The 26,688-nt window shown below is 42.6% G+C and overlaps 1 protein-coding gene across 1 annotated transcript in view; it reads right to left on the bottom strand.

The window, feature by feature from the left end:
- Positions 1-26,688, bottom strand: part of UNC13B (unc-13 homolog B) — a 206,604-nt gene that overhangs the window by 6,009 nt on the left and 173,907 nt on the right. The window contains exons 31-37 of the mRNA XM_059492372.1: positions 21,155-21,243; positions 17,933-18,085; positions 15,914-16,037; positions 9,427-9,483; positions 4,878-4,958; positions 4,343-4,490; positions 1,001-1,057 (exon numbers count right to left, since the gene is read on the bottom strand). Coding sequence (XP_059348355.1) covers positions 1,001-1,057; positions 4,343-4,490; positions 4,878-4,958; positions 9,427-9,483; positions 15,914-16,037; positions 17,933-18,085; positions 21,155-21,243 — 709 coding nt within the window. The remainder of the gene's footprint in view (positions 1-1,000; positions 1,058-4,342; positions 4,491-4,877; positions 4,959-9,426; positions 9,484-15,913; positions 16,038-17,932; positions 18,086-21,154; positions 21,244-26,688) is intronic.

Raw genomic sequence — 26,688 nt, forward strand, 5'->3', positions numbered from 1 at the left:
TCATTGTTGGCATTTTCCACAGGAAGAGGCAGAATTTCCATCAGTATGCAATGGCCATATCCACAGAAACATCAGCCACCAAACATTCAGATCTTTATTGATCTTTAGTGTAACTAATAGGTTTTAAAGGAGATGCTGATGCCTCAGAAGAATAAGAGCAGAATCATCCCACTACCTTTGAAGAAGACAAAACTCATACTACAGTTTTTTTCCTACCTTCATTCTTGTCTTTTCACATAAAAAAATCTTGTTCTATGAACTGATATTTTCAGAGACATAAAACTACTCTGAAGATGGCCAACAAAAATATTCTGAGCATGTATATCTGTGCACATACACAAACTTGTACGTTTAGTGACAAACACATTTAATTCTTGACATGAAAGCCTCACTGGTATTGCAATGCTGAAAGGTGAAACTGCAGAACTGAGCTTGTGCAAAGGGTTATAGATGTGTTTTCCTGAGATAATAAAAAGACTTTGGACAGCAAAAAATAAATTAAGAGATGAAACACTGCAAGACTTAATATATATAGGGGTCTCCTGGGCATTCAGACCTTTAGATAACCCCACTTCAAGCCAGATGGTTCAAGCTTGGCCATAACCTTGAGTGCATATCCAACATTCCCGTGTATTACAGTAGCCCTTCTCAGCAGACCACACGCATGCAAGCCCAGGACTTGAAACACACACCCCATGGTAAAGGGAAGGGGAACAAGTCTGCAGCATCTCCCAAAAACCAGTCCATTTTCAAGACAGCTTTCACATCCCATGAATAAATCTCAAGCATGGGAACAGGTTCTCAGGCAAGGTACAGACTTCCAAACCACACAACCTGTGGCTCAGTCTGTGGGATGCAGGCATTCAGTGGAAGTTCACTTCTGCAAAGGAACTACAGGGAACAGGACTCTGGAAAAGGTTTCTGAGCATGGGCAAGATGATTTGAAAAGCAAGGCAGTTGGGTAATGTTGTTATGGTAACAACATTAATCTTGAACATACCCTTATCAGGAAGAATGTCCTCATTAGCGGTAAACCTTATACCTTTCCCATCATGCACTGAGACATGAATTCAAAAGGCAAGAAAGCAAGCAGGATAAAGAGAGAAGAGTATGAATTACAACACAATTAGCAATGTCACTTAAACACAAGGCAAATATTCTAGCTCTTAACAGACAAAATATCCACCTTCTGCACCAGGATTTGGAGAGCAAGGCTGTCTGCAAGTAAGGCATAGTCTGGGTTAAAACAGAACAGAATTTGTGCTGGCATAACTAAACGGCAGCCCAGATCCAATCTGCAGAGCAAACGTTTAGCAGCACAGTGCCACATAAGCCTACTCAGTAATGACATGAAAGCAGTAGGTACCTCACAAACTGGAAGGTGCAACCACTGAGCCGGGAAGTAAGAGAAGCAAACAGCATTTTTAAATGATACTGCATGAAGCCATGTCCTCCCAGGAGATTGTGGCACTTATGCAAAGGGAAACCTCAGTCACAGAGCTCTGGTAAGCAAATGTGAGCTGTAAATAATAGTGCTGTCCCTTCTGTCCCTCCAACCTGTGTGCAGTTCTCCAAACCCATCTACCAGCCATAGTTAATGAGAAGAGTAAGCAATTAATATCCTTCTTTAGCCCTAGTGGGAGAGAGGGACTCACAGAATCACAGAATATGCAGAATTGGAAGTGACCCACAAGGGTCACTGAGTTCAGCTCCTGGCCCTGCACAAGACCATCCAAAGAGTGACACTTTCTACCTGATAGCATTGTCCAAGCATTTCTTGAACCCAGGCTTGGTACCGTGACCACTTCCCTGGGGAGCCTGTTCCAGTGCCCAGCCACCCCCTGGGGAAGAACCCTACCCTGATATCCAACCTAAACCTCTCCTGAGCACTGATTCTGCAGATATTAGGTGGCATAGCACAAATCTTTTATTCCCCAAACAGGATCCAAAATTCTCAAGCCTTCTAATGTACAAGATACTGATTTGGACCAGTGGCCAGCTGCCCAGTACTTGTTCCCTACAGTGGCTTAGAATTAGTCACAAAGAACTGTCATCAGTCAGCTTTGAGATCTAATTGATGACCTCATAACGTGTGTATATGATGCCCTAAACTGAGAACTTCATTCTTTCTAAGCTTCTTAAAAAATACATAAATACCCATGCACCCACTTCTGTGGCAGCCTTGTATATTCCTGCTTCTGAGAGGTAATGATAATGTTCCATTATCTTTGTGTTTCTGCTAAATACTTGCCCTCAGTGAAGTTTTACAGTCAAATCATGCATTGCATGAAGCCACTTTCTCATATCATCTTTGAATTGTCACTTTTGTGTCTTCAATGGAGCACTTTCTTTTCTCTAATTTTAAGTACTCCAGACTGTAGTACAGACTGCAGGACATCAGTGCTGCACACTTTCTTGTACCTTAGCTCAGCATTTATTTAACAGTAATTTAACAGTATCCACATAAAAAACTAGCTTGGATATCTAATTGGAAATATGTGCAGGGAACAGCAAATATTGTAAGCATTCACTCAAATGTGCACTCAAGTTCCCCATTAAAACGTGGTTTGTGTAAGTGATGGCAACCGCCAGGTTCCTGGAGTCCCTAGTGGATGCAGCAGTCTTTGACCTGTCTGGCCACTGGATGTCATCATTGCTCTGCTGGGACACAGTTGCAGGACCATTCTCTCAAAGGTACAGATTTTTAATTTAATTTCAGTGTTTTAATGCAGTATGTTTGAACATAAGGAAAACTAGACTGTGCTGCTTTGGGCAAAGATCACAGAACCACAGAGCCATCACAGCTGGAAGAGACCTGCAAGGTCATCTAGTCCAACTGTTAATCCAGCACCACCAAATCATCCCTAAACTATGTCCCCAGATTCCACATTCAGACACCTCTTGTACACTTCTAGAGATTGTACATTTCTCCACCACCTCCCTGGGCAACTTATTCCAATGTCTAGTCACCTTTTCGATGAAAAAATAAATTCTAGTATCTAACCTGAACCTCCCCTGGTACAACTTCAGGCCATTTCCTCTCATCCTTTACCTGAGACATGGCAAAAAAGACCAAATTGCACTTCACAATCTCCTTCCAGGTAGTTTCAGGTCCCCTCTAAGCCTCCTCTTGATGACTCAACCCACCAAAACTGAAGTAAACTTTCCTCTTTAGAAACAAACCCTGCTTTGCTCCCAGAATCTCTGAACTGTCTACACTGCTAAGGGAATGCCAGTATCAAGCAGCCTCATTTGCACACAAGGGAATGTATGTGAGCTAGGGAGTGCTGTCCCCTTGATGCTGGGACTTGGTGTGATGACCTGCTGGCAGAGCTAGTACAGTCTGTGGGGTTGCCAGCTCTCTTAGGCTTGGAAGGATTGAACAAAAAGGATTCCATTCAAGGAGATTGCAGAAGGACAAGCCAGGGAGTTGTATGACTTTGCTGCTGGGATGAAGTAGCTTAATACAAGGCTTTTAATTAAACAGCCTGAAAACACAAGAATACCAGGTTTTGTTTAGACCCAACCCTTTGTAGCATCTGTCTCCTCTTACTGAGAATAGTGACATTCACAGTCAGCCAGTGATGGTCCTTGACTGGAGACCAAATTATTCTGTACAATAATATGGAGGTGTTCGCATGGAAGCAACAAAATTAACTGTTTACCCCTCCACATTCAATGAAACAGCACCACAAAGCCATAAGACTTCTCAGAGAGTCACCAAACAGTTTGGTGACCCATCCTAGCAGCTTATTAATATGTTGTGTGAAAATCTGTAATCATCTAGCTCCCACATACCCTGTACTGGCTGCAGACAAAACAGTGCATTTGCTGCTCACCTCAGAGACTTCTCCCTTTACAGGCAGCCTGTAGCTCTGTGAGTCACCACGTTGCTGTCACTCAGCCTTAGTCAGGGCCACTTGGGCTGTGCCACATACACAGGTGGCTTGTGACACAGGCACTGACAGGTTTCTGCAGTGGTGTCTTGCTGAAATGGTGCCTCACACCACCGCACAAGCCTCAGTACAGTAACTTCAAATTTCATTTAAGCCACCCACCCACATTAATTCATGAAACGTGACTGTTAAGTGAGGACTGCAGAGAAAAAAAGACCACAAACACCCCAGGCCTTATGTTTCACATATTTCTGCTCTCCCCAAATGTAGTCATGGAGTGGCAAATAACCCCCTTTCCCTCTTTTCCAGTTTCACCAGCTCCAAACTGTCACACTTTCAGAAATGCTACTGCCAAAAGCACTCTTACAGACTGGCAGTACAAGGGAGAGGAATTATGAGCAGAGCCAAGAGCTCCATTGAACCCTGCCAACACAAAAGAGTCTTACCCTGAGCTGTCTGAGACTGGACAAACGTTTTGATGAGAGTGTCCGTGGTCTGAGTGTAGAGGGAGAGAGCATATCGAAGTGACTGTAGGTCTGGACTCTTCTCCAAGAAGGTTTTCTTCAGACCATTCCCACCAGCATGGAAATATTGCTAAAAGCAAAAAGAAATGGGAAAGGTACTGAGCAAGAACTGCAACCAGCAACCAACATGTACGAGCAGTTGTGCATACAGATACAGCTGGAAAAATTCACGAAATAGCTTCTATACTGGAAACCCAGCCCTCAGACCAGCTGATACCAACTAGTCATGGCATTCCTCTTCCAAAGCACTTAAATACGAATATGCTGACTCGCAGCACACCAGTCCCCTGAACCTCTTCAGGTGTACACATACATAGCAGTACTCACTTAGAGCCTTTATCACTGTGACAGCAGGGACAAACTCCTGCCATCTCATAAACCAGGACAGGCACTGTCCTCCCGAAGAAGACTTGGGGATGGAGTTGGGAACAGCAGAAACAGAAATGGAATCACTTACTTTGATTGTATCCAGTGCCAGGTCCAGAACAGCACACTGCTTTGGAGTGAGGCTCCTGGTTTCTTCTCTCACCATATGATCCTGCAAACAACCATTGTATTTGACATAAGTCAGTTGTCAGAGGCTATAGAAAAAGGAGTCCCCAGCATCACCACTTTCTCCAGATTCAAGCTGTATCTGCATGGTGGCAGCATTAATTCAGCTGTTCAAGGAATGCTTAATGGAGTCTCTCAGAGTCGTTTATTATAGCTTAACTCGGAAATAAACTATTTTTCTCTCTTTCTTGCAGGCACAGAAGACATAAATAAGGAAAGAACTGGACAAAGGTAAGCAGCAATTTAAAATCACAGTTTGTCTCTCGAGAAAACCTTAACAGAAGCCTGCCTGACACCACTGTCATTCTAGAAAAGCCACAACAAAACTCTCCAAATACCATCTAAATCAAGGAATTCTGAGAACTAGGCATTAGTGAAAGTTGTTATGTGTCTGTTGTTTGTGGATTTTTTAAACTCTTCCAACTACAGAGGTCACTAATTCATTCCATCATTTGTGAAAAAGAAGAAAAAGAAAATAGATTTGCTAAAAGAAGACATTGTTCCCATTAAGACCCACCAACTCTAACAGCAAAAAGCCAGTAATCACTTGGGAAAGAATTCCCTTTTCTGCAGTGGAAGCACATCCCTGCTAGAGTCCTGGCTGACTACAAGGATATGCCTTCACTAAGCTCTTTCTCTGATGCTTAGTCTAGACCCCAGGGGAAAACAGTGTATTTTAGGAAGCCAAAGCTTTGCACAAACCCATATTCTAACTGAGTAGCTGGAGGGTCAGGCCAGTTGACTTCAGGTTGGGGCCCTAAAGCATTCATAAAAAAGATGTAAGCCAATCAGGCAAAGGCTTTATCCCTACTTTAAACATGTCCTAGGCCCTCTAGACACTTCCCAGGAGACACATCTGCTAAACTGCCTCTGTGTAAAGCACACCTAGTGTGTGGTATCATGTGTGGGTTTCACAGGGACAAACCTGCTGGCTGTCTTGCAGCTTGCTGATTCTTCACACTGCCTGATGCTGTCCCATTCATTATCCACTGCAATCCATCTCCTACCTGATGGAGACAGGGCTCTCTGCAGTCTAGGGGCAGCCATAAAGCATTTGCCACACTTCTCACAGACATCTAGCTATCAACTTTACACAGTGAAGCCTTGAACTGCACTGAGGATGCCTCTCAAGCTGTCAGTTTCTCAGACAAGTTCACACCCTGCTTTCTTGAGTAGCAGAGATGTGCCTCAGTGTGCCTCTTCCGCCACACAGGATGTCCCTGGTCTGGGGGCTGTGTGCAGGGGCACAGTACTTGGTGAGCTGCAGTGTGTGTGCCTTCTGCTGTGATATGCTGTCCTGAGGGGAGCAATAGCTCTCCTCCTTTTTCTTCATGAGCTGGGGGTAATTCAATTGAAGATGATGTGGCTTCACACTTCAGTACACAGAGACTTTAGTGCACAGAGGGTAAAGTGTTCTTTTCTCTGTCTCACAGTCAGATTAAGCACAAAATCAGACAGAGCCCAAGGCCACATTCATGGGAAAGGCCAGTTTAGTCAGGGTAGCTGTGCTCCCAAGGCAGAGCTACTTTCACATCTGTTAAAATTACTTTCTAGGCCTGCCTGTCATATTGCCCCAACTGCCACAGAAACCAGGTGGTCAGCACTTTTCTCTCAAACACCTACAGAGCTCATTCGGCCCCACGGAGAGGCCACTCCACCCGTGCCCATGCTGTCAATGCACAGCAACACATCACTGCTTTCTCTGAGTTTCCCAGTGTCATTTCCTTCAACACATTATGTAAAAATAATCCAGAGACTGGATTGGTAATACTTGCACCTACTCAGAGAGAAGCCCACGACTGTCATTCCTGTGCATACCTGCCCTCTGCAAATCCCACACTGTTCCTATAAAGAACTGTGCACAGTGCTACCTTGTGCTCCCCAGACTGCCAGCCAGGAGCAAGAAACAAATATTTACATCAAATAATTATGCAAGTTCAAGCAGAAGAAGTAAAAAAACCCAAAGCTACCCCAAACAACCCAACAAACTTTTCCTGATCTCTCAGCCTCATCCTTGTACTCTCCATAAGTGTTTTCAGAAGAAACTCTGTGGTCGAAGCCTGGCTGTTTATCCTGGGGACAGCACAAGGGAGAGAAGGCAGCTGCTCCCTGCTCCAGTTGCTGGCTATTAAGTAAACTGAGCAGAAAGAGTTTGATAATAAGTGGGAGGCAGATATGTCGCACCAAGGAGTCAGGTTTATGGTTGGCTTTCTGAGCATTTTAAAATACATTGTGAAATTGATTTGTCATCAGGACGAGAGCCTGTGCTTGTCAGGTCTGTCAGTCTCAGTTTTCAGCTGAGTTATCTGATTCACTAGGGCTCTGTTCCCCCTGTCCTATTTAAGACCAATAATGCTTAAAATCCATCCCATAATTTTCCCAGGCTTTTAGTGGAACTGAAAAATGCAGAGGAGACAGGTCTGAAGAACCAAGCCTTCCCTGTTAGCTTGTATGTGCCTGCAAAAACAAAAGGATAAAAAATAGAACATCCACAATTCTTACACAGACTCCAACAATTCTTACTCTTGTAGCACTCCTATTCTACTGGAAATTTTTGGACACAATGTAATTTTCCTTATGGTCTCCAAAATTCAGGCACTTTCATACTTGGGCACAACTGTCTTGCCACATGTAAAATCCTGTGTACCTGTACTGCTGCAGTTCTATATGCAGATATGCAAATAAAGGCTTGAACACACACCAGGGTTTGCCTGATTTGAATGATTACATGCATTTCTAAAAATGCAGCCCAGAGTCACCAAAGTTAAGCTTTACAGTAACTGAACTGAAGAAGGGCCACTGCTGGGGGACAGCCTCCACCCAACCAGTGCAAATGGAAATCAGCAAAGCTTCCAACCCATTCCTGGCAAAAGGTGCCCTGTACACACTTTGAGATTCCAGTAATGAGAAAATGTGGAACAAGTAAAAATAACAGTGAATTTCAGTGGCCACGCCCAAGAATGCAAGCAAACCACAGGAACTCACAGACTGTCCTTGTGACCTGGGGGAAGAAACAGCAAATTCAGAGCTCTGCCCTCAGACACCAGGAGTACATGTGAAAGGCAGGAATGGCTTCTTTTTCATCATGTGGAGACATGAGTCCTTGCTGATGCTTTTGCAAGAGAAAAGGGAAACTCAGGAAACAGGAGTCTCATTTGGATGCTGTGCTTCAACTGCCACTCTCCCAGGCTGGCTACAAAACTCCTTTCTCCCCATTTTTCCCATGGAAGCAACAGACATCATTCCAGGCGCAGGAAGCGGGGAAGGAAACGCAATCCTCATGAGACACCATGTCACCAGGGATGACAGCCTGACCGTGGGAGTGCACAAGGCCATCACTCAGCACAAGTGACAGCTATTCCCTCAGGAGACACACTTGGAGGCTTATGCTAGGTGACTATTAACTGCTATGTACCAGCCTCACAATGTAGCTGGAGAACAGGTGCACATCTAGTGACATACCTGCAAGCCCTGATCACTTGCTAGATCTGCTAATCAGCACTGCCTTAAATGAGCTGTGTACTGGCGACATAAAATGGAAAATGTATCTGCTGGGCAAGGGACACAGGTGTATGAAGAGAGCTTTATTAGTGTGCAAGACAAAACCAGAAAACTACAGGAAGGGACAAATGCCTTTTCAAAGTGCAATAATCACTTAGGACAATATCCTTTGCACCAGGAAGATTTCCTTGGTCATGCTCTGACACAGAGTTCAGGTCCAGCTCCATTCCCTCGCAACAGCCTGTGCACTGTGACACTTGAGATTCAGACCTCCTTCTCTTGCACAACACCAGTCTTGTAGCACCAGTGCAACCACAGCAGAGCGCAATCTGAGCGCTGTGAGGCGTCACTATTTTCATACCATTCCTGTCGTGATCGCTGAATTAGTGCTTGATTCGCTTATGATGAGGTGGCGTGCACTTCATAATGCTCATGTCATGCACTGTCACGTCATGCACTGTCAAAACACATCAACAGAGCCTTCATGCTAAATGCCAGCTTGCCTGTGAAGGGAGCCCACGCAGAAGGAATTTACAGACACGGGCTCTCTTCCATAAGCAACAGTTATTTTTTTAACAGTCCATGTAATTCACCCACAGCTAACGCAAGTGTCTTTCCAAGCATTAGGGACTCCCTTTTATAAATGGGGATACGGAAGAGCTGGCCAGATATTGAGAAATTTCCTTTTTTCATTTTAAACTGATGTACCAGACTTAGCACTGTGTATGTAGAAGAGAAAAACTACTTTGATGATTAAACGCACAGTAAGATTAAATGTTAAGCACTATGCTAATGTTAGTAGAATGCATTTAAAAGCACATTTACTGCATTTAAAGGCATTTCTCTACAACTGCATTCAGCGACAAACCACTGGAAGCACAGGACATGCTATGCACTACCACATTTCCATGCTTACACACAGGGACATTAACACAAGCCATGCAGGACAATACCTTCAACTTTGACAAGTGTCCCAGTTCCTTAGCAGCACTGAAAATCAACTGTGTGCCCTATGGTTGCAGAAGTTAGAAAAGAAAGGAGGGGGGAAAAAAAGGTTACAAACAAGCTTCACATATTTTTCCTTTGAGCAAGTCAAGTCAGTTCACAGCCACTTCACATAACCACACCAAGGCCAGGCACAACAACTGGACTCTCCTTGCCAGTTTATTACCTAGTACAAACTCTGGCATTTCTGTGGATACCACAAAAGCTATTTCAGAGCACAATGTCTTGCTAACCAGCTCACTCTTGCTTACAGCAACCACGCACACAGGATGAACCTTCAAATGGGCTGCACAGGGTTGGAGTGAAGGCCATCTCCAAACTCTCCTCTAGATTTCACATCTAAATAGATGCAAAGACTGCAAAGACTGGCCACAGCAAAGGATCACACAACCCCAAGATGATGAGAATCTGTCCACAGTCATCATGGTGGGAGTAAGCACAGATCAGATCACAAACAAAACTGGACCTCAGCTGCTCAGGGATGAGAGATTGCCAAAGTCTTGTGAATACTACAACAACACCTTCAAATGCTCTATAGCTTGGCCAATGGCTCTTCTTCCCCCACTGTGCCTTACTAAAGCTGTATAACCAATGAAGAAACACAAAGGGAAGATGAACCCAGTGACAGGAAAACTTGCTTCAAGTCACTCCACCAGTCCCACTGTAAAAGATCTGTTCCTTTTATCTAGCCTAAATCTACTCTCTTCTGGTTTAAAAGCTACATATACCTATGTACCAACTGGTTATTTAGGCATTTGGAAAATAAATGTTAACAGATAAAACGTGTCTCAACTAGCTCAGAGCTAGTTGCTCAGAGCCCCATCTAACCGGTGATGGTTTACCTGCGGTAAATCCAATTCTCCTTCCCTCTCCATTACTATCCTTTCTTATCTTAACAGTCTTCAACACTCCCACTTAACCACAACAGCCTTGACCACACCCCACCCCAAAATACCTCAAACTGTAATGAAGTAAGATGTAAACCCAGAATTATTATACTGCCCTTTGGTAATGTCATTCAGCTTTCCTTTACTGCCTTCCTGGGTATTTGTTCATTGCTCGTTAGGTCAGTACTCTGGAACAAGAACTATCCCACACAGAGATTTGCAGAGAAGACTCTGTGAACTGGCTACTATTGCAAAGATCACTGCTGAAATGAATTTTTTTTAAGGATTAAAATGAATATAGCCCCTCTAAAAGTTTCCCTTCAGCAAAAAGTCTCTATACCTGTTCCCTGGGGTACCAGGAAAAAAACAGACAGCTTATAGATGTAACACTGGAAAACTCAAGACTTGCTCTAGGGCGACTGGACACCCTCTGCTAATTACAAGAGCAGCCCATAACTGAATGTTTAAGGTGAGGAAAGGCCTTTTCTTTAGTTTTTCCAGCTTTGGAAATTTCTTCAAGCTGAAAGACTCTGTGACCGGAAACCAGAGATCACCTCTTGATTTGCTCTACTTGTAACCACCAGCTAGCCCTCACTGTTTCACAGCCTTTTATGTTTGTTGAATACAAACTGACACAGAATGAACATTATTGATTTTCTAGCTAAACAGAAGCTCTTGATAAATGATTAAATTCACAACTTTTGGCAGGGATGGAGGGGAAAGTGCAGGCAAGCACAATGAATCTACAAAGGAAAGGTCCTGAAATGAGAAGGAGAGCTTTTCTTGCTGTCAGTATCCAATGGGTAGTGTTGAAGAGAACAGCCCTCTAATCTGAAAGAGCACAAATTTCCATGTATTTCCAGCAAGGAGGGCTGAGCATGACTGCACACCAGCAGCAACAGAGAGATTTCACTGTGGGTCATGCCAAAAAACCGACCTGAATACAGGGTTTCACCAGCCTCTTCTACCCAACAGATGTGCCTGCTGTTGTGTACAATTTGCCATGAAAATCTGTTGACTTACAGGGTCTTAAAATTTAAGGTTTTTGAGTCTATTGACCATGCAGTAAACAAAAATGAAAACATTTTTGTATCTGGAATTTTGAAAAAGGGAGTAGTCTCAAAACACAGTAACATCAACCTTTCTTAATTCAGTATTTTCAGCATTCACTGGACACTTTTTTTAATATACATTTGAACAACAACATTAACCAGCTCAGGCACGTAGTCTTCCTGCCTCAAGCTTCTAAGGAGGGCAGGTCAGTAACACTGAGCAATAGCTTGTGACTGGACATGCTTCGTGGAACAAAGCTGCTCAGATAACTCCCAGCTCTTGCACGCTAAGAAAATCCTTGTCAATCAGTGCCAATCTCTGTCAATGCATCTGCAAGGAGAAACTATTTTGCTGTTACACTGAGTTTGTCATCAGTGCTGGCAACATCTAATGAAAATCTGGACAACTCCTTCCTCTGCCAAATGGCATTCTTGTAAACAAGATGCCATACTCCTCAGAGAAGTTATTTATGATGGAAAACGTATCACAAAGCTCTACAGACAGCACTTATTCCAGTTGTGCCAGAGAGTGAGAACAACTGAACTTAAATTATCAGGTAGCTTTGAGAAAAGCTGCCCACAATGGAATTGATTAAAATGTCAAGGATAGAATATGAGGAAATTAAATCCTTATCATGAATCATGCGCAGCTCTGCAGCAAGCACAGCTGGAAAGGGAAGGAGCCCTCATGCTGGTTTTCCTTGCTCTTCCATGATGTTACTTTTGTAAACTCTTCAGACACAAGAAACACACCTATAGTCCCACCACATAGAGATTTTAAATTCCTTGTTAAGGTTCTGGTGCTTTTTTGTGCCTTCAGTGAAAGCATGCAGAGAAAAATCATCTGCTGACTCAAGTCTAATTGTTGGAAGCAAGAGGATGGCACAGATTTACACTCCAACTGACTCAAACCCTCAAAGCTTAACTGTCCTACTGCTCAGCTGACAAAGCTGGGAAACAAAACCCTACTGCAAGTTTTTTGGATTCCAGTCCTTTTTTGGAAACTGTATTATATGTGATGCTTATTTTTCTGAAACGCAACACTGAAAGGAAGTTTTATCTCACATTGTACATTTATTTCCCATATTTTTGTAATTCCTATGTTCGACAACAATGAGATCTGATAATTTAACAACATTTAAGTTCATTTTAAAAACGCTGTTGTATCTGGCAACATCTGTTAGCACACATTAAGATAAAACTATATTTTAGTTGTTGTGGTGTATTAAACCACAAAAATTGACAAAATAAGCTTAAAAGTGGGGATGAAAAGAGGAAAATAATTACCTGTCAGTACAGAGAACTAGGCACATATGCAGTTCACAGACCATAATTTTATTCAAGGTTAAGAAAGCTTTTTCTCCTCACAGAGGCAGCCTTCAACTTTTCTGCTCCAAGCTAGCACAAGGGAGAGGATGCATTTAAAATAACAGAAGTTTGGAAAGGTTCAGTAAACATCTTACAGCCACACTCTCCTCCACCACACAGCTCTGGAGCAGCTCAGGCAGAGGGGCCTGAAAAATAGGCAGTCTGGAAGTCAAATGCAAATTCTGTCCTCAGCTTAAAGAAAACTTAGTTTTTATCCTGGAAGATGTTCTCATTTAGTGACGACAAGTCTGACAAGTAGAAAAAAGTACAGCAGGAGCAAGCACAAACAGAGCCTCACGTGAATGGCTGCAGGGTACTATGTGAAATAAATAAAGGAAAGACTCCAAAGGAATCACCTGGGTGTAAACTAAGCACTTCTTCTCTCACCCGACTAGTCACTGATGGCATGGTACAGTTTCATCGTAAGCAGTTGAGAAAGAAATGTATAACTGTTCTGTTAATATCACCGAGCGTTGTGCACTGAACCCCAAAATACAGATTCCCAGAGTGTATATCCACTCAACCAAGACAGAAGGTGTTTAATTACATGCTGGATCTTAAAATTAGTGAGGTGTGAATTACTTGGTGAGTTACTGGGATCATATTGCCGCTAATCTCACAAGCCACAGGCAGAGAATGCTCAGAGAAGTCACCCATCTGGAAGCCATGAAGGAGCTGCAGATCAGGTCGTCAGAGTGGGAGGCTGTAAAACTGCCCTGTCCCCGCTGGATCGCTCACAGTGCTAACACTTTCTCACCTGAGCCCCACACCACAGAATCTTCCAGAAGCGGATTTAAGTGGAATTGTTAAGTGTGGAGAGAGGTATTTAAGCACTGTGCAGAGGCAGGGTCACGCAAGTGAGAGGTGAGGCAAACTGCAGGGTGACGGGAACCTTCTACCTAGAAGGTTTCCATGACCTCCATCTTTAAAAAAGACTTCTGCACCTCCAGCAGTTTTGCAGAAAGAAGATAAAATATTCCATAAAAGAGATTCTTTTCTGTCATGAATATCTGCTACTTCTTAAGGGCTGTACATGAGTTTTAGGATGGAAATCCCCATCAGTGGTCTTTCAAACACAGAGAGGCTCCACTAGGGCATTCTGTTGCTAAGGGCTGGGAGGAAAGTGTGTTACAGTGCCCGAGGCTATTTGTGTCTGATGTTCTTGCAAAAGAAAACAAAAAAAAAGGAAAAAGAAAAAAAAGGCAAGCCAAATTAGCTAAGAGTGGCTTGGCACAGAAGTAGAAGAGCAAAAAGAAAGTACTGCTTCTGCCCATGCTGGCAGCCCCAAAATTTTCCTTGCCTTGCCCAGCTAGCCTTCACTGAATGATGAAAATCTGGTGGTGACAGAATAAATGGCTATGCCCCAGAGAACAGTGGAAGCAGCTCTTTGTCCTTGCAGCTCACCCAGCCTCACCACCAGTGCCCTGCTCAAGGACTGCAGACAAGGCCACTTTAATCACTGCATTGTTCGTAACCATCTTTCTGGAAGAGCAGCTCATTTCCAGTTTAGACTAGATCAGCCTCCTTGCTACCATACAGCTAATTAGACACCAAGAAATCCAGCTATGAGCATTTTGTGTTATCTCAGACAAGAAAGTATATGCTTCAATTTGCTTCTCCATTTGAAACTGAAATGATGGCACCAAGAAACTATGAAAAAAACTTTAAGTGGCTTATGGCAATATCCTGCAGGTTGGAAGAATTGGCTGATCACAGTTATTGCCTCCTTCATGATACAAGTACTGAATCACTCTCCTACTCTGCCTTTGAAATCCAAAACTAGCAAGTATAAAGCTCAAACAGCTCCTCCCTAGTTCTGAGGCCCTTGATCTCAGTGATTCCTTTCCAAATGGGTTATGTTAATGCTGCTTCTACATGATGATTTTAGCACCTGCCCCCAAAGACTCCTTTTTAAAAGAAATTCAACCAAGACAAAGAAATTTCACCTCCGTAAACTTATTTGCTTTTTCTTCTTTACAAATCATAAAGGCAAGCAGAAATGATTACTCCAAATCTGAGCTCAGAGAGAGCAGTCTTCAGCAAATTACACCTCATGCTAATTTAATGGTTGTAGGTATAACAGTGCACTTCATCCCAGCAGTTCTATTTAAAATCATCATCATCAAGGCCAGAGACAACGGCCTTCCCTCTCAGAGCAAGAGACACTTATAGTAAGAGGCAGGTTTGCATCACTTCCCTGGACACTGCAACCCAAGAATCCCAGTGCAGATATGTGAGGGAACTGCTGAATAGTGAAAAGTACTATTGTTCTACCCACCACTGGGAGAAAAGTAAGGCTGCATAACTGAACCACAGACTGCAAGTTCACTCTAACAGCCAGATGAAAAGAGGTTTTGGATCATCTGTAAATAATGAGGTTACATCCCAAACTTCACACTGCTTCCAACTGAGTGTCATCCCCCAGAGCAGATAGGCATGCATGACTGACATTTAATCAGTTTCTCTGGTTTCTCAGAACTGGGGAGGAGTTAATCTTCCATTGTTAAAAGCAGCACTACATTCACAACACACATCCATCCAGCATGTCCACACAGCTGAACAATTATATAAAAGACTGCCTTTGAAGAAAAACTATCTGGACTCACTTCCAACTTCCCAGCATCACAGAGAAATCCTGCCAGCCAATCCTGGCGTTAAAACCTTCTGTGGGGGTAAAATGGGGGATGGTTGATTTTAAAAATCAAGCTGAAATCAACCACATCTATAGAGAGAGACTCGGGCTAACAGATGATAGGGCAAAAGTGGCTGCAGGTCATGACATAAGGCCATGAAGCCTAACTGTTCCATAATTCCCACATACACAGACAGCTCTCCTTAGAGGATTGCGAAACACTAATCAGTGCAAACTGATACACTGGACAGAAACTCCTTTTGGATCATGGATTTTGAATTGTGTTTTCTTCTAGAGCGTGCTCTGTATCTTGAAGCCCTACCATAAATAGAGATGCTCCCTTTCTTTACCAACTTACAGACATGTTTTTCCATCCTCAGGCAGGCTACATGCAGACAAATTTACCTGGATGGATGACTCACCAGGTCAGGGGGATGAGTTACACAGGCAATGGCAACACTTTCTGGTATGAGTCAGGAAGGATAAAAAGCTTTACCGTATGGTCTGTAAGAGGAGGCAGCACAATCAGCTTCTCCATGGTGTTCATTACCACCCTCCAGAGCTCTTTCAGCACCCGTTTCAACACTGTCTTTTCACACACAGTTGCAAACAGTGTCAGGCTGCAGGGAAAGAGCAAGAACTGAGTAAGTTCAAAGAGCACAATACGCATTGAAAAAGGAGCTGCATATGGAAGATTCAGTGCCCTATCCAAAGCAGTGTCTCGTAACAATTGCTTTAAGGGTAAAAAAATACTCCCTTTTCTAAAGCATAGAATGTGTCCTCACTGTTGGAGTTCTAGCACTAAAAACACTAAAACCACAAAATGGATGATTGATATTTTTGATCTCAATAATTTCTGTTTCTTGACCTGGGGATTACAGAAGGTGTCACTTGGTGATAGGCAGAATAATACATATAATAATAATTGGAATAGTACATATGATCCAAATAAGAGCAGTTACCATTGAAGAGGATCCCTTTAAGAAGACATATTTGGTTTATAGAGTATACAGAAAAAAATTATAAATATAGAATGGTATGTTTTAAGCTTCAAGGGGTTACTATAATGATTTTTGATGAATGCCTAAATTAACACCTCCCAGAGTGTTGTGCAGAAATTCTTGCATAGCTTCTGAAAGCTGCTGAAGTTTGCTAAATCTTTCACCTCTAAAACCACCCCAAAATATTTCTTAGACAACTCCATATTTTGTCATGACTGCATTCACCAATCACCTGCCATGTGTTTATCTGCTCTAACACAAGGAGCTTTATTTCCCTAGGTTTTCTTCCTTTATTGTTGTACAGGCAATAAAAAAGGCCAAAAGTGCTAGAATCTTCTTTGAAACATTTGCTGAACTTCAGCATGTACTGATCGCACTATGAACAGGAACTCTGTGGCCAGTACCACTAAGACAGCTGACTCCTCTCCACTGTGTAACTTCTTCTCCCAACTTCCCTTCTTCCCACAGCTGGTTAGACAGTAAATGAACAAAACAAACAGGGACATGGGTGGGATGCAGGAGGCACTAAAAAGATACACTCCTTCTCTAAAGGAGGGAAGAAAATAATCCAAGCGTGGATTACTTGCTCCACAGCTGGATGGCAAGCCTGTAGCAAACCACATTCCCAATGGTACAAAGGAATATGGATTTTTGGGGTTCATGAAGGCAGGCATGGAAAATGATCAAATGAGAAGGCTCCTAGATGTAATGACTGCTGCAGAGAGTCACTTAGAACACAGTGACCCAAAAAAAGATAGGATAATCAGCACTAAGAGCAACCAAACCCCTTATGTTTTAAACTTGTAAAGCTTCATATCTCTTGCAGCATTTATTATGAAAATTGCTGGTCATCCCTTACTAAATGAAGAACTGATGTGCATCAGCATTAAGCTTAGCTTGTACAAAGATAAAAAACTGTTTCTCTTTGCAGTTCAAGACTTGGCTTGAACATTTAACTTGTCCAGCTGAATCATGCTGCATGGCACTAATGCAACAGTTAATTAAAGCAATGGATCCACCATGTTCACGTCCCATCATTCAGAAGCTTATTTGCTAGTCAGAACAGCAGCAGCAGATATGACTAGAATACACGTCTGACAGGACTGTGATATGAGTAGAATATATATCAAGTACATAAGCACTGTTTGCAATATGCTTGTTAATTGGATACAATAAAATCTCTGTAGAAAAAACCCACAGCTAGAAAATTTAGAATTTCAGTCTTTTTCATTCCTTGATCAGCAGTGTGTTTTGCTGATTGCTATAATTGCCAGAGGCAGAAAGAATAACTGGAGTGTGCTTTGGGTCATAACTGGATTGAACGGAGGATGAAGAGCCCATCCATGGCTTGTGAGAAGCAGATATGGGAAGAAAAGCTATTGATTATTCTTGAAAATTTGGAGACTGGAAATCTCAGTGACAATCCAAGAAAATGGAGCTATTTTCCCCTCTGTCTCATTCTTGTTCCAATCCAATGAACTGTATGTGTAGCATATATTTGAACACTCCCTTACTTTCCATCCAGGAAGTCCATCAGTGGCCTCAGGACATTATCTGCATCTTGTGCAACTGTGTTTCTGGCATTAGCAGCAGAATTTGCTGTCCCTTTCACTTGACAGAGGATATCAGACATTTGCTTGACACATTCATCAATCCGTGTCTGAAAGCTGCACAGATAGGAGAGAGGCAAAAACAATTATTAGAGGCAGAAATACAAGGTAAAAAATTTCAAGTTCACTCAGTCTCACACTTTTCTTTCACAAGACTTGCTGCTCTTTTCCTTACTGTATTTGTTACCAAGGGGCATGATCTCCAGTTCCTTATGCCCGCCACCCACGCACAGCTGACCACCTCTAAACAGGAGACACAAGTATATTTGAGAGAAGTTTGTTCATTCATCTTGCAGCAAGAAATGATCCTTTTCTGACCTCAAGAAACACTGTTATCCCTAGTTCAAAGCACCCTGCTGCACCCTTTGCTTTCTCCACCACAGAGACTGGAATATCACATGGAGCAATGACAATGCATGCCCTGCTCTGAGCACCCAGGAGTCCATCAGCAGAAATCCAGTTATGACCCATCATAGCTTAAGTCTTTAAAATAACAGAGAGAGCCTGAAGGCAGGCACCAGCTTAAACCAGTCCACTGCCATACAGCCCATGCCAAATGTCAAATTGGGATGTGGGGCCCAGCTGTGCAAAGTGCAGTCTCCCTGTAACGAAGTGACACACAAGGTATTAAACCACAATTACTCTTCCACCTCTTACTGCTAAGAGGAGATTCAAAATTAAATAATGCAATGATTAAAAATTATGAATAGATCAGCAGAGCTGACAACTAATCAATTCAGCAAATAAAGGAAAACGCTTTGACATTTAAAAGAACAGTTACTAACAACAGGCACTACAAGTGACATTTAACTATCCATTAATGGCACAGAGGTTTGAAGCCAGGAAGAGAAGCCAGTGTTAGGAGCTAGGGTAAAGATTTAAGAGGAGGTACAAAAGTTTGGAAGCCAGCTTTACATCTGCATAAATGACCTGAACTTCACCAGGACAGCTATGGGTTGGGTGTGAATGTCCCATGACTCTCACCTTCCTTCTCCACCTGGTCACCTTTCCTGCTCTGCTACCTCTAGCCTCGTGGTCCTTCTTGCTCAATTCTAGCTTGCCTCTCCCTGGAAAAAATCCAGAGCTGTCTCCCATGTGCCCTCTTTCTAGCAGAAAGAGTCCTGCAGCACTCAGTTGTGGCTGCAATGTCAGCTTAACCAGAGACCTAAGCCACATCAAATAAAAGAGCATAAAAAATTTCCTGTGCCATTAACAGTTCCTGCTCTGTCACAAGCCAATCCCACCCCACAGTTCTCCCACTGCCTCATCAATTGCAGGGCCTTGCTTCAAGATGCTTTAAACCCCCCAGGTCAAGGATGGAAAATAACAATGGCCTCATGGATAAAATGTGCTATGAGTGAAAATGGTTGCCAATTTTATGAAAAATAACAGATCAGTTACTGTGGCAACAGGTTCACCTGAAAGTGAAGCTTGTGTAAATGTACAGCTTAACAGGAGCCCTTGGCAGCAGCAAGCTAAAAAAACAATTTCACCTATGCTGTCAGACAGGCCCTGCTGCTCCCTAATTCCTCCAGGAATTCCTTCCTTCACTCCTACAGCCTCCAAGAACAAACAGGAGCTAGCCTTGCATGAAGGATAAATCCTTCCAAGACTTATCTCCCCTCAAAGTAGAAAATGCTTCTGTGTCCAGATGAAATCCTCTCTCAGCACAAGGGTAGTGAGGCTCTCTGGACATGTGCTGCCTTCTCATCAAATACAGCTAATCTCACACAGAGGAAGAAGAGTTAAGATCTGCAGTGTCAGGTGTGCACGGAGATGAAAGAGTACCTGTTTACAGACTCTGCACAAAATATTGCAGATATCTGCCTTATCTCCTAAGTTTCTATCCTTTAGGAGATCATGCTTGTATAGTGAACTGCAGCTCTACTTTTCACTCTCTAAGACTGTTAAAGAATAAATTAAGCACCTGAGACATCTGACTGGCTGCATCTCTGGCTGACTCATCTCTCTAAAACACTCCCCAGTATGTACACTGATACTGGATAATCTCTTTAAATCATATTATCATATGTCAAGATTGCCCCCAAATTGTTTTGTAGCAATGGCACCATGGAGACAATATTCAGATTAAAAGAATTCACCTCCTAATCATTACTTCTCAGTCACTCTGTGCCTAATTATGAACTTTGCTGATTCCATTCAGTTACAGTTTGAGTCTTTCCATTTCTTGCTGTAGCATTCATTACTGGCCATGGGAACTGCTCACTCATCTCCCTGCTTAGCTTTGTGTGGTGAAATTCAAACAGTTTTTGACAAATCCCACTATGATTTTTTAGCCATATGAATTGCAAACCTGTCAACCCCAGGAGGCCAGGTTGGTACAATTTTCTCTGCCTAGCCCATGTTCAAGCTACACTACAGTTCATGCCTGCATTAATCCTGTTATGCAGCACAACATGAAATGAATGGGGTTTGTAATGGGAAGTGGTTGTTTTCAAAAATCAGTCAGGAGTTCTGTATTTTAGATTTCACTTAACTGATATGCTCTGTAGTTCACTACTAAAGTCTTATAATGTTGAGCTCATTTTATCCTCAGGTAAATGAAAACATGATTTGCAATAAAACTTAATTCTCATCAATTTCTCTGGCAATGCTTAAGACAGCTCCCTGAAACACTAGATAACATTTGCAGAAGCTTTAGAACAGGCCAATCTCAGATTCTAAACCTGTTTCCTTCTTATTCCATTATTCATTTAACAATCAGAAATCAGTCAGCTGTTTCATACATTTAGAGCAGAATGTTTAAACAAGAATGCTGCTCCATAAACGCTAAGCTGGAAACTGCTTTTTGAGCAGTAAAGGAGCAGGAAATTCTGTTACAAGAACTACTTACTGAAAAAAAAATCACTCTGTGTAATTCAAATAACATTTCACAGTTGAGAGATCTCTGTGCTACATTTCCAAGCAGAGAAATACAGGAAGAGAAATACTTCAAAAATGTTTTTCACTTCTATAGATAGTCTCTGTATATTAAAGGCCATAAATTTAGGAAAAAAAGAAAAATACAATGCAGTTCACAGGAGTTTCTTTTCTTTTGTAACCTGACTAAATGAGATTAGATAAAAGAAAGGAATGCTTCAAAGACAAGGACTTTGTAGTACTGACCTGTTACCAAACACTGCACTGAGCTCATCCAAAACATTGTTCAGCTTCACCTGGAGCTCTTTGAGATGGTCACTTGCTTCTGCATCCAACTGTGGATGAAAAAAAAAGCATTTAAGTTTGAACACAGAGGGCAGTCTGCTGTCCTCTGCAGTGCTTCCCTTCACTGTTGAGGCTACACTTAATAAGCAGGTGAACTATCCCCACTGGACTCTGCCAGGTAGGATGCTCTCCTCCACTGCGTGTTGCTGCTGCTACAGAAGCTGTGGAACAGTCAGCAGATATATGCCTAAAAAGCAGCAAGTAATTTCCCCAGGCTCCTATAACCCTTCAATATCCTTACTGATGTTTGTGAAGTTGAGGAAGAAAGGGAATGTGAACTCCCTGTGGCCAAGAGTGTATGTAGGGCTGAGAATCCATCAAGTACTGTGCTCTGCCCTGGGCTCACAGGTCATGTCACCCCTCTGAGTCTAGAAGGACACAGGGCTTTGCAGACTGGTTGTTACTACTTGTGCATTTCTCCATGTATGATCTTGAAAGAAGCTATTTCACCTTCCTTCCTGCCATCAAGTGTTTTAACTGAAGATTGACTCAGTCACTGCTTTCAGAAGGTTGGACCCCAGCTGTTTTGAAAATCTGGCCACGATATCATGGCAGGAGCTGTTGTACACTTTTGTTGATCATTTTTGGAAAGTAAAATCTCAGCTACTAGTATTGAGCAAACATAGCCCTACCCGCACATGGAACCAGACAGCTTTTTGTACACAAGTGTTCAGAGGAAAACAAAAAACAAGTTCCCCAAGCACTACATGAATGCTGTTGACACCTTAGCAGGTTCTGTCAGGAAGTGCTTCCTCCATTCTTATCAGTGCAAAGCCACCTGTTTTTAAATTGAACATTATTTGCAGAGTCTTGTATTCCAGCTCCCCTCCAGCCATCACCCCTCCAGCCTCAAACAAGCCACTTCTGAGCAACATACCTGTGGGTACACTTAGCAACACAGGATGAATGCTTTGGCATCATTTGCTCATAAAAAGTAACTTGTAAAACAGATTTGCCTGTGTATGCAGGCAAACAAGACGTTTGTAAAACAAAAAGCTTCCTCCTAGGCAGAGCATCTCTTCAGGAATGTAATGAGCCAGGTACCAGTACTGTGGTTAAAAATCAGTTTAGACTTTTATGGTATATCCATCTATACAGGATTTGAACACAACAGGAGTTCCCACCTCTAAAATCAGTGCTGAAGCCCTCTTCATATTGCTTCAGCATCTGTCAGAGAAAGCTGAGCCTTAGGGGATTTGGAATCTGATCTGCTCATTTTCCTGTTGTAAGCTGGCATGGAAAATTGACTCTATTATGCATTTGAACCTGTGCTAATAAAACTTCTGGATCAGAATTTTAAAAGTAATTAAAGTAAGACCCAACAATCAAGCAAATGATGATTACTTAGGCGTTGTAACTTTAGGCATTCCTGCCTCTGATTATTTTTCCTTTATTAAATTTCTTTTCCTATCATCTTTGCAACACTCTTGCGCTCTGACGGCAGAAAGAAGCTAATGTCATGACAATCAGCATTCATTCTAGCCAAGCTTGTAGGTAACAAAATAAAAACAGCATTTGGTGGTGGTGGTTTCTCTTGCCCTTACATTAATCCTTCCCTCCTACTGCGTAAAGGCACAGTGAGTCACAAGCTGCCTGATTTGCTCTACTATTAATGGCACTGAATTGCCCTCTGATTTCAGCCATTTCTGACAGATTTGAGGTAGGACCAGTTCATGATTCATCAAAACATTTCAATTAACTGCTTTTCCAGTCAGGGGAAAAAAAAAGCCAGAAGAATTTGGCACAAGACAATTATTCTTCACTATTCACTTCTACTTCATTATAAGCTATCAGATGCAGAGCCTAGATGATGTTTGAGGTCAGGATTAACAACTTGTTGCCCTGGTTCGTGAACTGCACAGTCCATGATTTATTTTACTGTGAGGTGGCCTGGAGAGCTCCCTGGCTACCTCGAAGCTTTCCCCTCACTGTTATATTTCACTGCAAACTGATCATTCTCATAGCAAATGCATTGTTGTCTCAGTACTGCAAGAAGAGACAGATGACACAACGCTTTGCCAAGGGGAGCTCCACTGTCTGTGGTAAAGAACTCTCACTCCTCCAGAACACGAGCTCACACACAGCTCTCTGGGTACAACTGGCAAGACAGCTGCCCACATCTAACTTTGAGGTGCCCAGCCTCATTCTCAAGAAGCCAAACCCTGGTAGTAAGCATTCTAAGTTCCCTGTCATGCTAGAAAAGCTGTTGTCTTGTCAGCAACTGCTTCTAGGGAGCAAGGACTCCACATAACACATTACTGATGGTTAATGCTTAGGGACTGGCCTGCTTTGGCTCAAAAGCAAAGTCTGGGGAATTATCTGAGTGTGATATAAGTTCATTAGGAAGGTGCTGGTAGGTGTGTACTGCTGTTTCCCACACATAAATCACATGTCAGTTACTGAGTACTGCAGCATGTGGTATTAACTGCAAACCTGGCCAATGTGGTGAAGCACTGATAAGAGTGCTTAAATGAACCCACAATGGTGCTGCTGTTGCTGCTCAGTCAATGAATTTTAAGCATATCAGCTATCACTGATAGCAGGAAATGTACTTGGACTGCATGATAAATCTGGCTGGTATAGCAGAAAACAGGATTAGGCAGCTGGGTCACTGCCACATGTCATATCCACATCCATTTCTCTCAGAAGGCTTATGATCTCTATTCTGTGGGTATATGAGAGATAACTCAGAGGAAGAATGAAAAGTTCTCTGTGCAAAACATGGGCCAGTAGCCACACTGAGGTAGCTTCTGATCTCTGAGGAAATGTTTCAATTCCAGTAGAAATAATGTCTGGCATAGCTACAGTTCTGTGTCTGAGGCTAAATGTGTGATGCTGAAAAGTGAGGTGCAAAGAGGGAAAAGCTAATCCCATATTAAACTGCAGGGAAGAAATCAAGTCTCCGTTAATTTGCTGAAAATATTTGGGATTTGGCTTTTGAGAGAATCTGGGCCTCAAAGTCTCATCTGAACCCATTTAGAGCTGGAACCTCAAGTCCTCTGCTCATCTGAATGGTGGCATTTATACCAAAGCACTATCAACTTGAATTTAGGATGATCTTCTCATCCTTTCCTCATGCATGAAAAAGAACCCCTGGGCCTGAGAATTTGCAGTGATGAGCTTCCAAATTTTCCAGGAGATGGAATTAGTTCTTCTTTGGTTTCCGCACACACTGGTGAAGTGCGAGTGGCCAGAACTGGAAGGCTTTTCTGTAAGTGGTGTAGGTGGAGAGACATGACTCTTGCCTCCTAGAAAGCTAAAGATGTTAATCAATTCCTGTCTATAAAAGGCAGAGACCATATGAAATCATCAGGTCTGATCTGGCATATCAGCAGCTGAAGAATTATGCCCTGCTAACATATTTTAGCTTTAGCAAGTTATGGAGTTCATCTGCCTCCAGTTTGAAGCTGCTGATTTTTGGTCTGCCTCCCTCCACCAGCCCCTGGGAGCTCAGCAGCTCCAACTCCCCTTTAAGGACATGCACTGAATTTTCAGGCATCTCCCCACTTTCCTACAGGATTCAAGAGTAAGAAACATGGAGCACTGAATCCAAACAATAGCTGCCAACTTCTCAAACACTAGGGCAGCCTTACTATGGCATGCGGGATGCTAAAGAGGAGCAAACACTAGATATCACAAATCCTTTGAGTATATTTCTATGTAAGTCTTGGATGTTTCTAAGCTGTCCCGCAATTTGTTATTCAGGTGGTGAACTCAGGATTTAAAATGTGGGCTCACCCTTGCAAAGCATTAAGAGGAGAGTTTCCCGAAGCTTTAATTGTGAAGATTAGTTTTAAGCCAAAGGCATGAAAATTGTATGATGACAATATGCTGCTGCTCAGCAGCTAATTCCTTGGGTTCCTTAGGCAGTGCTTGTCTCTGATACTCAGCTCACATGCTTCCCTTGCAGAAAAAAGGTGTAGAAATGTTTTAAACTAGTCTTTCACACTACATGTAGACTCCAGCAGTGTGCAATGCAGTACAGCACCTTTTAATTTCACTGCCATGAGTTCATTACTCATGAAAAGCTAAGCAAAATTATGGACTGCAGGCTGAAGTCTGATGGAAAACCACAGAGGTGGGTAGAAAATGCAAGTCACATTAGGTTTTATTAGGTAAAGTATGAATAATTAAATAAATGGGGCCAAGTTCAGGCAAACACTACCACTGAATGTGTGTAGCCCATCCCAGCAGAGACCTAAATTATAATCTCTGCTCTGCTGCTGTATTGGAGATGGTTCAGAGAAATAAAAGGTTTCAAAAGATACCCAGGACTCACCCCCAGTTTCACAATTTTCATTACGCTTTTAATGCTATCTGCCGCTTCATAAACACTGCCTTTCCAACACATGCCTTTGGGATGTCTGAGAATGCTCCTGAGTCATGATGAAACAGTTCTGATCCCATGAGATCAATACAACTCAGAAGGAAAAGAAAAGCATTTATCTTAATTCCTAAAATTTATTTAAGGTATTTTTCTCTGTGTATGCATATGTGTTTACTCTATAAATATTTGCCTCGACCCAAGGGAATCCCTCCAAAGAGAGTTTCCTAAAGCTCTGCGGCTGTCCTTACTGCTTCTGAGGAGTAATGTTCACAGACCACATGATGTTCACATTAAACTCAGAGATGCTGGGCAATTTTTGCCCTGTTTTGAGTACTACAGTTTAGAAAAGAATAAGAAAAGTGAGGGAAAAGGTACCATAACTCAATGGGGGCAGGGGGTGGAGGAGAGTGTAAAGAAAGGCACTATATCCAGGGCCCAATCCCAATAAATAGTATTGGGCAAGCACTTGTGTTCCATGTTATGCCACTACACTGCAGGGTGACCACAGGTGAGCCCTGTCCCTTCATTTCCATCACTGCAAAAGGGAATAAGTGACCTGAATTTCCCTAGGGGTGTGTTCTAGACCCACTGGCAAAGAACACCACATAGCAGCAGTATTTCAGAGCTTTCCAGAACTGTGCAGTGCTACAGCTACAGCTGCAGATGGAGATGGATCTGGGAACCAGAAGCAGATGAAGCCACAAGCACACAGTAACTGAAACCAGTCTGAAGGTCTGGCTGCACACATGGCACAAGGAACATACCTGCCACAGGAACAACAGAATATTTGGTACCTGGCTTTCAAGAACACCTTTGAGAACACAAGAAGTTGAACAGCTGAACACCAGGGCACACCACTATGGTAGTTTCTTACTCTCTCAAGGAAGTTTTTTTTGCATAGAGCAGTCAGAATAATGTTTACTTTTGTGCAAGCTACTGTGTCATGGACAGATGACCATGGAATAAATCTGTCACAGAAATTAAGAACTGTCCTTCCTGAAGGAGGACAGAACCCACAGATGCATTTCCAGTCAGTTCTATTGTCAAAACTGTTGTCTCACCTATTGTTACCCAATTGTCAGGTTCAATCTGCAGCCAACAGACTATG

This window comes from Ammospiza nelsoni, chromosome Z (genome assembly GCF_027579445.1).
Source record: "Ammospiza nelsoni isolate bAmmNel1 chromosome Z, bAmmNel1.pri, whole genome shotgun sequence".
Taxonomy (NCBI): domain Eukaryota; kingdom Metazoa; phylum Chordata; class Aves; order Passeriformes; family Passerellidae; genus Ammospiza; species Ammospiza nelsoni.